This window comes from Phalacrocorax carbo, chromosome 2 (assembly GCF_963921805.1).
Source record: "Phalacrocorax carbo chromosome 2, bPhaCar2.1, whole genome shotgun sequence".
Taxonomy (NCBI): Eukaryota; Metazoa; Chordata; class Aves; order Suliformes; family Phalacrocoracidae; genus Phalacrocorax; species Phalacrocorax carbo.
In genome coordinates, this window is record NC_087514.1 from 152,907,406 (window position 1) to 152,925,297 (window position 17,892).

A 17,892-nucleotide genomic window follows, 5' to 3' on the forward strand; every position below is an offset into this window, starting at 1 on the left:
ATCCACCAAAGTATGGTTACCTTCAAGCAAACAGTGTCCCAGGAAAATAAAAAGTCAGTTACATCAAGCTTCCAGCAAGCTTACAGACCACAGTCTTCAATCCTATAGGAAGTGGAGCAACCCACAAGGAACGGAACCCATCTAAGGACAATTTCAGTTCTTCAAACGCGTTGTACAAATGGAAGAAGCCGATGGTCCTGCAATGGTACGTCACCAAAGAGCAGGCAGAACTCCTTCTTGCTGTATAAACTCAAACAGGCTTCAGCAGTGATGCTAATCTGAAAAATGTAGTGACTATCCTGCTGAGCACGCTAAAGGTGAACGGAAGGTAGCTCCCTGCACACCAACAGGGTGTGGAAGTACACCAACAGGGTGTGGGGATGAAGCAGAAGACTTTGGGTTCAAAGCATCTTCTTAACTCCTTCCTTTCTGTGCTACTGCTAGAAAGGCACCTGAAAAGTCAGACTGGTAAAAGCTCCCAAAAAACAACTGCATTATTTTCTTCTCTTTGGATCCAAGGCACTTGTTGAAGGAACCTTCAGCATGAGGTAGCTGCCCCATTCATTAGGGGCCCTGTTTTAACCTAATTAAATATTCCCTTTCCTCTCCTTGTCAGAAAGACTATTCACACTACAAACTTAGGAAGTACTTTATCTACTAAGATGACTGGAAAATAAAGTCCAAGCCTATGTATGAATCGTATAATCCTTCTAGGGAAAATAATCATGAAGTTATAGCACTGTTTTAAGACCTTCTTGTATCAACAGATATGAGGGTAACACTAATGAATTCTCATCCTAGTGAGAGTGTGGGAATCTTATCAGACAGCTGAGATTGCAACTTTTGCACCAGGACTGTTTTTAGGTAGGAATGTTTCCTTTGCATAATGTATTAGTCAAGGAACACTACAAGGGTTTAGAGCCCCAAGACTTGCTGCTATTGGTTTCCATTAAGCAGAACATACCCAAAGCACATAGCTGCGCATATGGGAATGCGCCCCCAAACCTAATGCTGCCAGATTTAAATCTGGGTTAAAAGACAAGGAGGAAAACTATCTTTTGACAAACTTAGGCCACTGTCCAGGGTCTTTTCCAGAAACTTTTCCTTAATTTATTCATGACTCTACTTCGCATACAAAACAACTGTGAATAATTTATACTTGCAGGATTATCCATTACTATAATTAAGCTTTAATATGGGTCAGTCCTCTAGTGTATGAGTCTCACCACCTCTGTTAGGAAATATCTGTGAAGTTGGAACAGCATTTCTTTTAAGACCTACTGATACCAAGGAGTAAGAGGGTAGTGTTAATGAATTCCCAAAACCAACTTTTTTTTGCCATTTCTTCCTTTGTTGTAGGATGAGTAATATACCTCTAGGACATATTGATATTGCTAAAATTAATGAAAAGCTATCAGAACATCATGCATTTATTAGCCACAATGGCCTAATTCTAGATTCACTGCAGATTTCTATGATTTACACTGTGAAGAATTAGAAATCACTGCTTCATATTATCTACATCTAAGTAGTTAATCTGTATTTACTACAGAACATAGAAAAAAAATCCATTATTAAGTATTTTTAGTACAACATATCTCTTAAGTGTGATGGGTTTATAATACTGTAGCAGTCATCATCCATAGGCACATACTGACCTTCAGTGTTACTAACATTAGACACTGCGAGACCATCATGATTTCACTCTCTGTGGTTTACACCAAAGTTTAGATTAAAGAGACTCTTTCTCACAAATTGAGACCCTATGTAAATTACCAGGTTCCCATGATTTACAAGCATCATCTTTTTGAAGAGTAAAAGTAAGGAGATAATTCATCATTGTGCACGCTTTTAAATCACACCTCAAAAAAAAAAATGTCCTCCAAAACTTCTTGAAGCATCTGCAGCATTTGATAAAAATAACAAGTATTCTGATATATCATAAAAATTAAGTCAAGGGAAGTGTGAAAGCCTTTTGCAGATAGGTACTTTTATGATATACTCTAATCATGCTTATTTGCACAAAAATAAATATTAGCAATTGACAGGGACAAAGGCACAAATAAACTTTAAAACTCCATTAAAACATATCCAACTGCGTATGAAATACTAGCTACAATCCTGATCATTTAACTTAAAAAAAAAAATCACATTAGACCTAAAACAGGTGCAAGAAATGTAACAAGAATGAGCAGAGATAATGAAGGGGTTTCCAAATGAGAGAAACTAAATTACAAAGGAAACAGAACAGGACAGAGATCCTTAAAATCTTTGAAGATACAGGAAAAGGTCTGGATTATGTTTATTCACAGTTCCCCTAAATACAAGAATCTGCACCATTCAAAGAAAACAAATTTGAAAACAAAAGGTGGTATTTGCTTTGTTAATGAAAACTTTTATTTTGTTTGATGCCCTCAGATCTTGCACTGAACAAGACAAAGAATGATTCCTCTGATTTTACAATCATCTACAGCTTGCTTCTTCAAACCTCTTTTTAAGGCTAAGAGTCCTGGCCCATTTAGAGACTGCTGGTAGAGAAAACTTTAATCTATACCTGGAATCAATGTTGGCATTTGCTCTGTGCTTTTGCTATTTTTACAAAATCCTTTTTCGCTGCTTGGTTTGTGCCTGGAGGAAGCAGAGGGCTCACCACCAGCACGTACAGCAGCAAAATCCCATCACCTGCTCCCTCTCTACGCCTTGCTTAGCCACAGGGACCGCTCTGGCAGCTCTGCAGCCACCGGCAGCTTTGCTAAACTGAAAGGGAAGGTCTCAGCCCACTCGTGTTCCCACCCTCCCTCTTCTTCCTTCACACCTCAACTACCTCCAGCAGCGAAGTCCTCTGCCTTTAATCCTCAGCTTGCCAGATCCTTCAGTGAACTGAAGGCATGAGCCTGCTATTCCCCAAAGAACAGTTTTCACCAAATTATTCAACTTTCAGAAGTCAGATTTACCTGCAGCTCCATGGGCACTAATTTGCAAGTGTCACTGCTCTCCCATCTGGGAATTCTTAGTGCATTGATACAACTACTTCAGTAATACAGGAAAGGAATTGGGATGTTGCAGTTTATCCCAAAAATAAACAATAAATCATGAACAGAAATGCTGTCTTCAGAGAGCTACAAAAAATAAATGATGATGATATTAATAACTTGAAGAACAGTGCTGAGAAAGATGGAAAAACTAAGAGCTACAGATGGGAGATAACATTTAGTGGTATCTAATATCCCTTCATTATTGGAAAATGCACATGTTTCAACATTAATATATTATGTCCAGTATTTCCTCACTTCCATGGGTTTTAGTCTCATCCATAAACATTGTGAAGTTACAATTTGGTTTATCAGAAATACTACAACCATTCCATTCCATACTACAACTAATTCCATTCATCAACAGAAAATATTTATATTTGGAGTATGCTATTTCCACATATGTCTTCATTAAATAGCAGCTGGGAATAAAGACTGTATAAAAACTTTGATTTTCTGCTTTAAATCCATCAGGAAGTCAGACCTAAAAATCATATGGCCATCCCAGTAATACGTCAATAGTGTTAATTCAAGAAAACCTGGTTAAAACAGAAACATCCCATTTTTATCAATTTGTCAGAACTGCAGTTAATATCAAATTGTCAATTTCTAAAGATGTAATTAAAATCAAATCACACTGCAGAATACTAGATGACATCAAAAGCTCATCGTTAAACTGAAGATTTTGATTTTTTTAACAGAAAATAATAATGGAATTGTTATACGAAGTGTTTCTTTCATAGTATCAATACTTTCCCAAGCTCTGTGGCTCAAGTAGTTATTTTAAGCTGTTACAAGAAAAGAACGCCTTATGCTCAAAATGTGTTTTGCCAAGTCATTTATGAGTAACAACAAATTGTTTCAAGGTCATCCTGTTTTCCTGGGATACAGGGAAGGCAGTCACAGAACAAGAGAGAAGCTGTACAAAGTGACAGAGATAATCACGGCAGTACTTGAAATTTAATTTGGTGGAAAAGTTTTGAGGAAAAGTGAAAAAGGGCGTACCAATCATGGTATTGTAAATACTAAGAATCATATATTTGAGTAATTTTTTGGCATTTTTAGGTTTTGCTGTCAGATTTGCTGCACTGGACCTAGATGTTCTTTCATTCACTCCAGGGTTTTAATCTGTTAATGGCAGAAACAAAACTTCAGAAGTACAACAAAAAGATTTTTGTTCTCTGCTCACTGTTTTAGGGTTAAATTCTTAAGTTGCAAAGACAAAGAGAATTCAAATGTAAATTCAGCTGTAAGTTTGCTTAAATGAGGCAGAGAGACACCCAAATTTAGAACAAGCACTATTTTGAGTATTCCGATTATGTGTTGATGGAAATCTAAAGATAACACAAGTTTATCTGTGCAACTTTCATCAAGTTCAAGAGCTCTTTAACATTTTGGAGAATGAACAGACATAGGATTACCAGAATCTCATTCTTTTTACCAGCATCATGTTGTCACTGGTCTACCCAGAATTCATTATAGAACTGGGGTCTTACATATCTGTCCCTAAAAATAAGTGACAGAACAGAAATCAATAGCAGCGAGGTATTGTAATGACAGTCCTCCAGTCCCTAGCTAGTCCTTTAACCTCAATATCATAACGCATTTGCTCAAAATAGACTTGTTTTTGTGTTGGTTTCAAGTTAACATTTGTGACAAACAAAATAACAGTTGTCCTTTCCAAACCCACATTTTGTGTATCACATGCCTCTCTAACTCAACAGTGCTTTCCACGAGGAAGTAAACAAAACAACAGTATTACTTAGAATTGACCATATGTTTGACACAAAACCCAAAAGTTCATTTCCTTTCCACTACCCTGGGAAAAGCTCCTAATATGCCTTCATATTATATGAAGAAGCTGCTCAAAGACTTTCTCCCACCATGCTAGAAGCAAGCAAGCATTAAATTAATAATAATATTAACAGAGTCTCTGCAGGTCTCTAAAAGTGGATGCAAATGAAGTGCAATTGACCTCACTGAATTTCAGCAGCAATTTGATTACTTAACATAATTAACTCTAGATCATGAATGTTTACAAACTTCGTTTCTGCACAGATCTATGAAATGAATCTCCACCCCGTTCTCACCAACAGTACTCCACTCAAAACAGCAGCTTCTTGTGCATCTTCCTAGGAGGTTCAGGGTAAGTCTAACCAGCAGCAAGCACCAACATCACCCTGGTCTTACAGTGACTGGGCCAGATACTAACATCACACACACACACGCTGTGGGAAGCACGGAGCTTCACTCCAGACAATACCAAACCAAACTCCTCTGCCTTTTATCTCTGCACCCAGTGGGCCTAAGTATGAATTATGCAGAGGGAAGAGCTGTGTGAATATTTGAGAACAATAAGTCAAGCAAAGAAAGCCCTTTCCTTAGTTTAGAGAACAAAACCGAGGCTGTAACTCTAAGCATACATGAAAATACAGTGGTTATTTTTTGAGAACTAGTGTGCTGAATTTATTAGGCAGTGATGAAGGAAATTATAAGATCTCAAAGCTTTTACATTTATAAATTGCTAATCCCAAGCTGCCAAAAGCCTAATACATTTGGGCAAATGAATTTATGAATAATTGCTATTAGTTTCATAACCTACATTGTTTCAAACTAGCTCTATTTGCCCAACTGCTCACCAAAACCAGTAGCTGTTAATGGTAGTTAGTTCCTTGTTGTTCTCTTGGGAAGGAAAGCCTCTGATTTTTCAGAAATGTAGCTACACCAAACATAAGACACTGAGCAACAGCCTGAGAGTTACTAGCTAGGAAAAACTTATATAAAATCACACACACAGTAATTTTTTTAAATTGTGCAAAATACAAGTGACTATTTCAGTGAGAATTCAACTGGGAGCAAGTTATATTCATACACATACTTTTAAAATAAGAGATTATACTATAATTTCCTAAATACTTTTTCCACAGACAAACAAGGGCCTATAAAATCCCTCATTTACTACTTTCATATTACACCCAAAGTATGAGGATCACTGAAGCATCTGTGTGCTTCAGTCTGCCTGGAAAAACCATGGTTAAGGATGGTTGGGTTTGGGTTTTTTTTGTTCAGTTGGGTTTTTTTGCTGTTGAGAATGTCTGCCTCCTAAGAACTGAACTGAGGTCACCGAGTATGTTATCATCAAGCTGGAAACTTGTCAAGTTGACATATGTTCTTTGTGAGCCTTCAGATGAAGGGCTACTTTTCCAAGTAGCAGAAATCTAAACAAATCAGGTTGTTAACCTGTCTTTAAAATATAGTTCTAATCACTAAATGCACAAGAAACTTATATTTTAAAAATAACAAAAATAGGTTATGCAGTTGACTAAAAGCAAGTTAAAAAGAGTTACGTCTCCTTTATTTCTGGAAAATGGATATTGGCTATTCATCTGCCCAAGCTTTCAAGGACTTTCCTCAAGCAGTACCAAAGATGCTTGTAATTAGGACTAGAATAGATGCCCCTAGTTGAAAACAGATTCTTTTTTCTTGTAGCCAAATTGGTTTTTACAAAGACAACAAGGACAAGATAATCCATTTCTATTCATGTATACAGAGAGACAGATAAATATAAAAAACTGATATATTTCTACTGAAAACTGTCTTTCCATAATAAACCCTGGACAAAATTTGCACTTCAATCAATCACAAAAAAGTGTTCCAATAAAAAAAATTATCTAGGTGAGCATTTTTTAATTTTTAATACTGCTACTACAATTAACTGCATTAACCAAGTTTTCATCAGCAACTTCATGTGTAGTGATATTGTGTAATATGAATGTCGAAGCTGCAGGCCAGCTAAGTTAGAATGCATTATGCACTTTCACAGTGAACAATATTAAAGGGCTTAAGAAAAGCTATTTCAGAAAGGAACAAACAGCTTAGCAAAATCAATTTTGCCATGTAGTTTGTTTCATGTTTTGATCCTTTTTTTTAAGGGGGAACAACATTATTCCAGAGAATAACTAGTTAACCCTTACTCATCCATTTGCTCTTAGTAAGTGACAAAAGAATACCAAAATACAGGGACTGAAGAAGCCAAATAAAGTCACCCTACCATGCTGCATTTTAATGTGAAGGACACCATCACTAAGATACTTCTCTTATTCCATTCAGAACAGCTGTTGTCTCTGAGGGTCCTAGTATTTGTTATAGGATAGAACATCTTCTCCATGGAGACAGTCGAAGAGAAGTAAATATATTCTTCACATTACTTAGAGTTTTATTTTACTAATATAGTTGACTATACAGAGCAGTAAATTCATCAAGAGGACAAACTGGTCCATAGCTGCTTCGCATTCTGTATTGTGCTTATCTGACACTGCACAAATGATCATGGCATAAAAGCAACATAAAAAAGACAAAAATTATATTTATCACTGTGGGAATGATCCTTACATCTAAAGAACCATGATAAGAGCAAACTGATTTTCAAAAGTATACATGATAGGTAGTGAATAGCACAATGAACTAATCTTCAAGAATGTAAAGAACTTCCTTGCGAAAATGAACACAAAGATATTAAGCATTTAATTTTGCAATATCCTAGATATTTTTGTCCCAGTTAAAAAAAGATACAGGCTAATGTTTAATTTTGAGCCTAACTAATCCTATAGACCTCAGTAATAATTTAATTAAATGTTTAGACATCATCTGTTTAAATGCTTTTTAACAAGACATGCTTAAGTGTACATATATATAAAATACCACTGACTGGAGATACGGTCAGAACCTTGCATTGATGAGACCTATATCAGGTTCTGCTATCACAGAACTAGTTGATATGCTTGCTATGGAGGAAGTATCAAATGCAAAGCTAACAATCCAAAACTAAAGGGAACCAGGAAGCCCAGCTGTAAAATATATGACAGGAAACTGAAGAACAATGACTAATGACTGAAATGCTTGAAAAGACTCAAACTTGAAGGTCCAGTGAGAATGATTAATTCAAGGATATAGAGCAGTATAGCACAGTGCATGTTTATAGTACACCTTCATAATCAATGCTACAAGGTCCTTTAAAAAAAAAATAATTTAATTGATAAGTGCTATCAGTAGAGACGTGCCAGATTCACAGAATCAGCATATGAGCTTGGAAAATGCAGAAATAAATACTACTAATTACTAGGTATCTTGTCCATCTATACGCAAAAACAATATTGTAATAATGACTTTGCCTGTTTCAGTTGCAGTCAGAGTTTTTAATCTATTAGTCACACACATAAAAACACCCACAGAGTTTCACTGTGAGGAATTACCCCACCTGAAGGCAGCAAGCCAAGGTAACAGCCAAAGAATGAGGTCTTGAAGTCACCAGAATTCAAACTTCTCCTTCTGAAGGGAGGAGCTAGGAAGTGCGTGATTCAAATAAGTTTTTTTTTAAAAAAAAAATATATAAAGATATATATATAGTACATATATATATATATATAGTGACAACCTGCACCAGGCTCCCTGAGGCCTGTAACCAAAACCTAAACTAATCTTTCAGCTGAGCACTTCAATATGCGATAACTAACTAGAGGTTTTAATTAGCTTTTCGTGAAATCTTAGCTGGGCACTATTTTTATGGAATAAATTCCTGAAAACTCAGCACTGTTACTCTATACAGCTTGAGTAATCCCAGCATTTCAGACAGTGAGGAGTCTCCATGTCCCAAGACTCCTCACATAATTTTTCTTTATGAAGTCCCAGCTGAAATAACCATGTGAATTAAATTTTGTCACAAGAAATAACTGCAGGCAAAGTATTTATTTCTGAAAAATTAGCCTAAGAGTCATCACTTGGTCAGTTTTCAAGGAGCCTTTAGAGTGCCTGTTGCTTCCAACAGATGCAATTAAGGATCCTGTCTGTGAAGGGAGTGGGGTCCTGAAACACATTTCCAAACTGAAGTCTGTATCAGGCTCAGATGCTCTCAAGAGCTTCAGCAAACACAAAGCTTTGCAGAGAAAAGTAGCCTATTTACATACGACTTTACAGTTTGCCACAGTGTTTCTTACCTTACCCTTCTTGAACATATAATTCAAAGACACAAGTATCTATAAACTCAAACTAACAGCCAGTAACCAAAAACCTCTTAGCTGACTGAGCTCTAAATCTCTACTTAAAAAAGAGTAAAGGCACTCAAGACCCTGCAGCGTTTAATTATTTTCTCCAGTTCTGTGTAACCAACAATTCCTCCCAAAAAGATTTTTGAAAAACTATCCACTAACCCTCCACAGTTTAAAAACAGCATGTATTTTTCACATATTCAACTGGTAACATGAAGCTAAAATTTTAATTTACAAATTGATTTTTTTTGCATTATTGTTCCACTGTACGAGGTTTCTTTATTCTTGCAGCCTCCTTTTCTTACTTGAACTTTTAAGAACCAAAAAGAATGGAAAACCCATTATTTCAAGAAAAGATTTCCTGTACTTTCTTTAAAACTAACAGTAACAGACCTCTCACATCTGTCAAGCAAATTATATTAAAAAAGAAAAACTTTTGTATTGACTCCCATTTTTGAGCATGTGAGGGAAGCTGATGTGCTGATATGCCGACACGCAGTAGCTATTTGTACTTACACGGTCTTTGTCATCAGCTACGTCACAAAGAATGTCATCGAGGTCTAAGATCCCACCATCCCCATGCTCCAGTCGATGTACTTGTATCCAGTAGTTTGGATCCTGCATAAAAGGAGAAAAAAAAAATATCAGATATCACATACCAACGGAAAAAGGTTATTCCACCATATAGATATCACTGCAGTTCTACAAATGCTCAACATTAAAACATCCATTTAGGTCATATTCCTGTAAATAAATGTAAATTGAGATGTAAAGTCAAAGTTCTTTTTTTAAATCACCCTAGATTAGACACATACTCTTCGCACTTTTGTCAGCTCTTCATGAGTCACAGTCCCATCACTGACACACAGGGGAACAGCATTCCCGGTGTTACTGAATATACACACTATATAAAAGGAAACTATATCATCCTCAAAATAAAGTATCTCAGAGGGTGGTCAACAGGCACAAAACGTTACAAGACAGCTGTAAAGCGCAGGGTTTTTCACAGGACAGCTATAGGGAACAAACCAATATTTAAACGATGTCAAAGGCTTTCTACCTGTGCTTTGGTAGAGTTGGTAGATGGGGTATCTAAATCTTACATGTTTTAATTTAAAAAGGTACATATACACACACATATATGTTTGTATATATATGCATGTGTGGTTTTGTGTGCATAAATGTGTCTACCACTAACTGGGAAGACTGGCTTTATAGCCTTCATTCCTACTCTTGATACAAAAGGAAACCATAACTGATAGAACAAGGTTGTGTCCACAAAGCGTCTTCTACAGATCGCTACATGACCTGAGTGCTGTTTAGTACTCAACATGCTATTCTTAAAGGGTTTGTTTTCTAACAGGAGAAAGTTGTACTATAAACACACAACCTGAACATGATACATAATCTTTTCTTGCTTCTCAAATACTCCCCCATAACAGTGCCAATGCCCTGGGCTGTTGTTAAGTGCCGAGCAGCAAGAGAGCTTCCTTGCTTTTCACTGAGTAGGCACGACTGCAGAAAGTGACTAATATGAGGACCTTCGAACTTGCAACATCTTGCAAAGTGCCTAACTTCCTAAAAATAGCAATTAGCATCCAAGCCTTTTCAGGTACAGGTGTCTAGAAGTCAAAAAAAAAAAAAAAAAGAGACCACACCCCGAAACAAACCAAACCTGAACCAAATGAAAAAAACCCACCCAAACAAACTTTTTAAAAAAACCAAACAACCACACTTAAAGAACTTGAAAATAATTTGATTTCTTAAAGGTTGGAAAAGGACAAGAAATGAGACCACCAGAATTCCTCTAAATCCATATGTGTGTTTAAACCTTGACAGGACATACTGCATAAAATGTTAGACAGCATGCTGCATGAAAGAACATCAAGGGGTATTAATTTTGTTTTTAATATCCTAGAGCTCTTTATTTGTACATGATATATATGCATAGGTCAAAGATTCTGGAGAAATTTGATAACCATGAAACTTACTTCATTGTTTGTGTAAGTACATGCACCTTAAATACTGCTGTAAATCATCATCATCAGATGATCAGGGTTCAGAATTACATTTTACAGCCAGCAGGCTGTCATTTCAGAAATTAAATTACAGAATTTTTTTCTCTAATATCTCTAAGTATTAAATATCATTACCTTACACTTCTACTAAGCAAGTATTTATTATACAATTAACTGATTGTCCTAGATATGGCTTTTCCCCAAATTGCACTTACTGTTGTAGCACATTATAGGAGATAATTCAGTGTCCTTTTTTTTTTTTAAAGTAAAAATTAAGGAATAATTAAAAATAGTACTACATTATTCACAGTGTCATGCATACAAAGGTGCACACATAGCTACATATTACAGAAATTTACTCTGTAAAAAGGTACATAATGCAAATACTGGGATAAAGTTTTTGTTGAGTTTGATACTCCACTAACACAGACAGGGCTGGAAAAAGCCTTCTGCGTAAACCAGAAATTCTTCAAAGTTCCTTAACAAACAAGTTCTAAAGGGAAATGTGCTGAAGAGGTGCCTTTGTAAACTCTGCTCTCAAACTAAAAGGAAAGAGGATCCTTCCTCATCCTCCAGCTCATTACAAAAATCTCCTCTGCCTCTCGTATCTGCACCAGAGACAGACACAGCTGGGAAAACTCAGTCTTTGAAGACATAACCAAACTGATGAGCCAGAAAGCATCTTGCACTCCCAAAGAACTTGATTCAGGTTTCCTCTGCTAACTACTCCATCTCAAATCCAAGTCAGAATTGAACCATAAGCCAGGCTTCACTGCAAAATCAGAAATGGAAAAACTAGTTCAGGCTTTAAGAGTCTAATCCCTCATATGTCACACACTTCATTTCTGTTAGCATCACTTAATCTTCTTACTGAAGAATGGAAACATTAAAGATAGCTAATTGCAATATTGGCTCAGTGACCTGACTGCATCCATCAAAACAAACAGCACCCCAACTGAAACTACAACTTCAATATTCCTGTATCCTTTTTTTTCCTTCCTACCACAAGTATTTCCCACCTCCAAGGCAAATGTAAGAAAACATGCACGATTACAGAATCAATAGTAGAAACGCCCACTTCTAGTGCACTATTTCAGTATGCACAATCTACATTAAAAATAGATTTGATATAGAAGCTGCATCACTTTTGCTAATTAGTTTCTCAATATTGCTTAAGAAGTTTTAGACAGACTTCATTTTTCCTGCATCACCTATTTGTTGTGCCATAGCCTGAACTGCTCTGGTGGCTTTTCCTGTCAGACAAGGTCCTGATACAAACAATATGTTAGCAAGACCAGACAAGAAATATATAAAACTAGTTTGGCAAGAATTTACTCTGGCAGGATTTGGTAAGTAAATATGAAGTAACAATGAAACTTTTCATTAAATCCCTCGCCAAACTTCACAGAGCAGTCCTCCTCTTGAGGCCCTTTTACTCTATTTTAAGGTTTCACATAAATCAAAGATTTGGTGGGGGAGGCTCAGGAGGGAAGAGAGGTCTAGCTGGCAGGGGAGTACTCACATTTTTAAGAGATTAGTTACACAATACTTAAAAAAACAAACAAGCAAACAAAGACAAACTAAAAAAAACCCCGCAACACAACGAAACACACACCAAACCCAAAAACATTGAAGCTAGTGATTACACCAATTTAAGATAATCCTTAGCTATTTATGGTTCCAAATTGTGACGACCAATTCTATGTATTAACCAACCAAATGACATGGATACACTTAAACAGCATAAATGTTCACATATAAATTCCTATTCCCTGTTCTGTCTACAATGAATATATGTTGTATAAGAGTCAGTTCATATGCACTGTTTGCTAAATACAAAAGAAACTGGACAAAACTTAACACTGATTTGAATTCAAGTAACTACTACATCAATGTTACAAGGGTATCTCTATTCACAGCTTGGTCAAGTTGTATTTCTCCACTGTAGCCAGTAAACAGATACTCATAATGCCCCATGCAATAGCAGTAATGCAGTCTTCAAGCATTTTCTGAAGCAGTCAGAAATACTGTTTTGGCTTAGACCAGTTACTGAGTCATAAAGTGGAAGTCTGCAATTAGCAGAGTTTACTGGAGTTTACACAACTTCATCTGCAGGGTAAAATAGTCCAATCACTCCTTCAGAACACCCAAAACACCTTCGGGGTCACCTTCTCCCAGTGGCAGCACTGGGCTCTCAAGTGAGATCTCGCAAATTAGGAACTTGCTCCAGTACTAACCCACAGAGAGATGGCCTGCTCAGGGCACGTGCAACGGGGTGCTCACACGATTGAAGAGAAAAATGCCTTCTAGTTATGTAACAAGAAAAGTACAAAATAGATTGAGTCTAAAAAAGTCAGCTTCTGTAAAGATGAAAAAAAATACTAACCAAAACTTTAAAAATTACGCAGAATCCTTTCAAGAAACCTGCTTCAGAGTTGTGGTTCAAGAAAACATCCCAGAGTCAGATGCTTTGCTGTTGTTTCAAAATTTGGATTTATATATTACAATTAGATTTTCACATTTTGTCAACAAAACAAAGCCACATTTATATCCTCTCATGGTTATGATTGTCTAAAAGGGTACTGCAGTCTCCAAACCTGCAATGCATTTAGAGATATATAAACACTCGATAGAAAACTCATTAGCTACACTGTTCCACCAACGTGTAAATTAGCAACATACAATTATTTTGTAAAAGCCTTTGTCACCAGTTCATGCAGAAGAACTAGCAAGTTCACTTCATTGAATTCAAGGATAGAAGTAACGCTAAACCTGATTTATATCTTCATTTAAATATTGCATCACTCAGCTCAAGTCTAAGCAAGTCAGATCTCCTGTTTCCTGTGTACACCCGTTTAACTATCCTGCTTGACTATGATTATAAAGGTACTTATAATTGCTCATGAGCACTACATTTTCTGCCCCAAAGTCCTCTATAATGGAAGATAAATATTTGCTAAGTGAACACCAGCACTGAGAGTGGAAGCAAGAGCACATTACAAAGGCAGTAAGAATGCAGCCATTGATATTCTGCTTATTCCATGCAACATGACTACTAAAAAGCACAAAGTAAAAACTGAGAAAACCATTTCTTTAAGTAGTATCATTCAATATTTTGTAGCTCACAATTTTGTGTTCCCACACAATAGAAACAAGGACCATATGTGGAAAACAAGATCTAGAAACAGGAATGGAAACCACAAAGTGTTCTTATTAAATGGCATAGGCAGATTTCTTATTCCTTTAGTTCCAAATAGGTGTCTTGGTTTTTGTAAGCATATCCTTTCAAAAAACGTATAGAAGCATTTAACATAGAAAGTTACAACAAATAAGATCATTCTTTGAAATATTTTGTCCACGCTGTACAAGAAGAGAACACCACAAACTTCTCAGTCAGAAGGAGCTATCTATTTAAGACAAAGCAGAAAATCAGGCTCCCAAAAAGCCCACCTAACAATGCTCAGTGTTTACAAATTATGCCCACTGCTGTGATTTAATCTCACCTGCCCACCAGAAGGATGTCCCAAAGCATCAAAAAGATCAGAAAGACTATTTTATCTGTATGGCTACGGTTAGGTAGTTGGGGGTGGGATTTCTTGTGTTTGGTTTGAAGCCCACCCAGAGAGCACTATGGGGGGAGAACAGAGGTGTCTGTACCTCTTTGACCATAACAACTCAGGTTTCCCAACTGCAGGTTTCAGCTGGGTGCGGACCAACTGTAGTTGCTAGTACAATTTGTTACACATCCTGAAATCAAGCAAATTAGATTGTCCCCCACACACACCCCTATATTTTCCAAACTGTTCAGGCCAAAATAGGAAGACTATTTCTTACCACGGAACAGTATGTGAGGGAACAGATTGGTTTTGCCAAGCTGAGCTCACCAAGGCTCTCTGTTCCTATCAGAGGTCATCTTTCTGAAACTGAAATGATTTAAATCTAGATAACATGTACAGCTTTTTGGTTTAAGATCTTTCTCAGTACATAGATCCTTAAATGATTTTTTTAAAAACACTGTCAACTGGACAGTCATGCACAGGTGTTTCTGTGTAACTCTCAAAGGAAAATGGACTCACCACCAGCATGAGTGAAAGCACAGAAGCAGATCCAAGCGTGTCAATGTAACTTCTCATTTATAAATGAGGAGATAAAGGGAAAGTATGTATTTTTAGTTTCTGCTTAAAACCTCTTGAAATTTAAGATTACATGGCCATGTGTGTGGCTATCTTCACTGTTCTGAGTATTTTGAGAACTTTAGCATTTGTGCCAGAAGAGTACACACAGACAAAAACAAACTAAATCAGGCCAGGTATGCACCACACTTGTCTGTTCAGCAGCATACAGCACTTGAGCATGTTAACACAGTCTAAAAGGAAAAAAAATCATTAACAAAACCTAATATATCTGAAAATTTGCCAATGATTTCATTCATTTCCCTGTCTAGCTCTGTACTGCAGGACGAACTGTGAAAACAAGCAGTCAGGTGCCAAAGGGAAGCCACGAACACTCGCAATGTCAGCTGGATTCCAGTTACATTCCACAGCCCAACAAGATGGCAAGAACAAGTCCCTGGGTTTGAATTGCATCTCCTTCCCATCACTTGTCTCCTCCAATTTCAGGCACAAAGATCTGCTGTGTAACACACGACAGCAGCAAGGGGAGGGCAGCTGGAAACCAGCTTCAAAGACCATTGCACTCTCTTACGTACGCTGATAACTGCATCACAGACAGCTGGCGATGATACAACATAAGTACATTCACCATCTCTACAAGGGCACAAGCCAGCAAAATACTTACCATTAATGAACTTAGCCTGGGAGACTTCAGAAAGCAACTGATACCTGTAATAACTCTTAAGTTACCAGGTGAGGAGTTGCAAGGACAGCTACCTTTTCCATTTCTGACCACACTCCATCTGCAATCACTCCCCTCATACCTATTTCAGAGCATGTTTACTCTACCTTGCCCTGTGCCCCATGAAGTCAAGCAAAACAGGGCTGCAGAGGACCACAGAAAATAGCTGAATGCTGTACAGTAGAAAATAACCAGGAAGGTTATAAATCATGCCTTTAGAAGAGGGTTTGGTCAGGGATGCAATTTTTTCAAACGTACAAGTGTATATACAATGCCTTCAACCAAGGGGATTATACTGATCCCAGATATGAATGAGTTATAAAAAGAGAGAAACATCTAAGTCCGATCACTGAAGCTTCTTGTTCCACTTTTACACTCAACAATGCTTTCCCAGCCTTGCTAAAAGGACTTTAACTTACCAGAAATCCATCCAAGACAAAATCTGAACATCTGGCCAGTACCACTCTTCCTGAGACACTGAAATGTTGGAAAGAGTGTTTATGAAGTAAAAAAAAAAAGTAATGTTAGGATTTGTGTGCATCCTACAGGTCCAGTTTCAACAATAACAGTAATTTACTTAAAAATTTGTCACATTACAGCATCAGTTTCAGTCCTCAGCATAGAAGTCTGATAGACAAAAAAAAATGAGTCAATTGGCAATTAAATGTCTCTTAAAACCCACTAAATTGAAATAATATGTTCAGTAAACCACGGGAACACTACTACATATCGAGGTGAGCTGCATTACCACTGGGGTACAAAAATAAAAAGCATCAAGGAACTATTGGATCTTGCTGTTTAAAAACAGCAGGAGGATAGTATTAAAAATGGTAAATTTACTTTGGCCATTAGCCGCTACAGTTTGCATAAACTTTCAAATATATATATACAAATCTCTTCCTCTTCTGAAAATAAATTACTTCCTAAATCTGTAAGGAAGATGCTCTTAGATGTACTCTACAGCTACCCTTCCTGTTTTCCTACCCTAAAATTTTCTAAACAAAATACTACATCTTAGGATATGTAAGCTATTAATGAGTTACCTCCATGCACCATGGAAGTCTTCTTTTCTACTTTACGTGGAAGCAATCTATTGCAATCCATGAGAAATCATATCACTAATTTAAATCAACTTTCCTATGGGTTGCGCATTTCTGATACCTATTAAATAGCACATCACCTCCATACGACCCGATATCATAATATCATGGAACAAATTAGGTCAGAAGAGACCTCAGGACATCCCAGAACAGGATGCAGACCAACACGGGGGTGATCCCTTCCACCATCTCTGGGCCGTGCCCTGCTGCCAGGCTGCACGGCTGGCTCCTGCCCACTCGCCAGCCTGTGTCGGTGCAGGGGCTCCTCTTTCTCCAGTGCAGGACTGGGCACAGAACCATAGAATCATTTAGGTCAGAAAAGACCCTTAAGATCAGCAAGTCCAACTGTTAAGCCTAACACTACAAAGTCCACCACTAAACCATGGCCCTAAGCACCACATCTAAATGTCTTTTGAATACCTCCAGGGATGAGACACAACCCTGGAGGCTCAACTTCCCTGGGCAGCCTGGTCCAATGCTTGACAACCTTTTCAGTTAAGAAATTTTTCCTAATACCCAATCTGAAACTCCGCTGATGCAACTTGAGGCCATTTCTTCTTGTCTTATCACTAGTAACTTTGGAGAAGAGACCAACACCCACCTCACTACAACCTCCTTTCAGGTAGTTGTAGACAGCGATAAGGTCTCCCCTCAGCCTCCTCTTCTCCAGACTAAAAAACGCCAGCTCCCTCAGTCGCTCCTCATAAGACCTGTTCTCCAGACCCTTCACCAGCTTCATTGCCCTTCTTTGGACACGCTCCAGCACCTCAATGTCCTTCTTGTAGTGAGGGGCCCAAAACTGAACACAGTACCTGAGGTGCAGCCTCACCAGTGCTGAGTACAG

General features: G+C 37.4%; 1 protein-coding gene across 14 annotated transcripts in view; it reads right to left on the minus strand.

Annotated features, from left to right (window-relative positions):
• Positions 1-17,892, minus strand: part of PARD3 (par-3 family cell polarity regulator) — a 464,314-nt gene that overhangs the window by 403,276 nt on the left and 43,146 nt on the right. For all 14 annotated transcript variants that reach the window (XM_064444947.1, XM_064444949.1, XM_064444944.1 and 11 more), the window contains exon 2: positions 9,593-9,694. In XM_064444947.1, the coding sequence (XP_064301017.1) occupies positions 9,593-9,694 (102 nt within the window). The remainder of the gene's footprint in view (positions 1-9,592; positions 9,695-17,892) is intronic.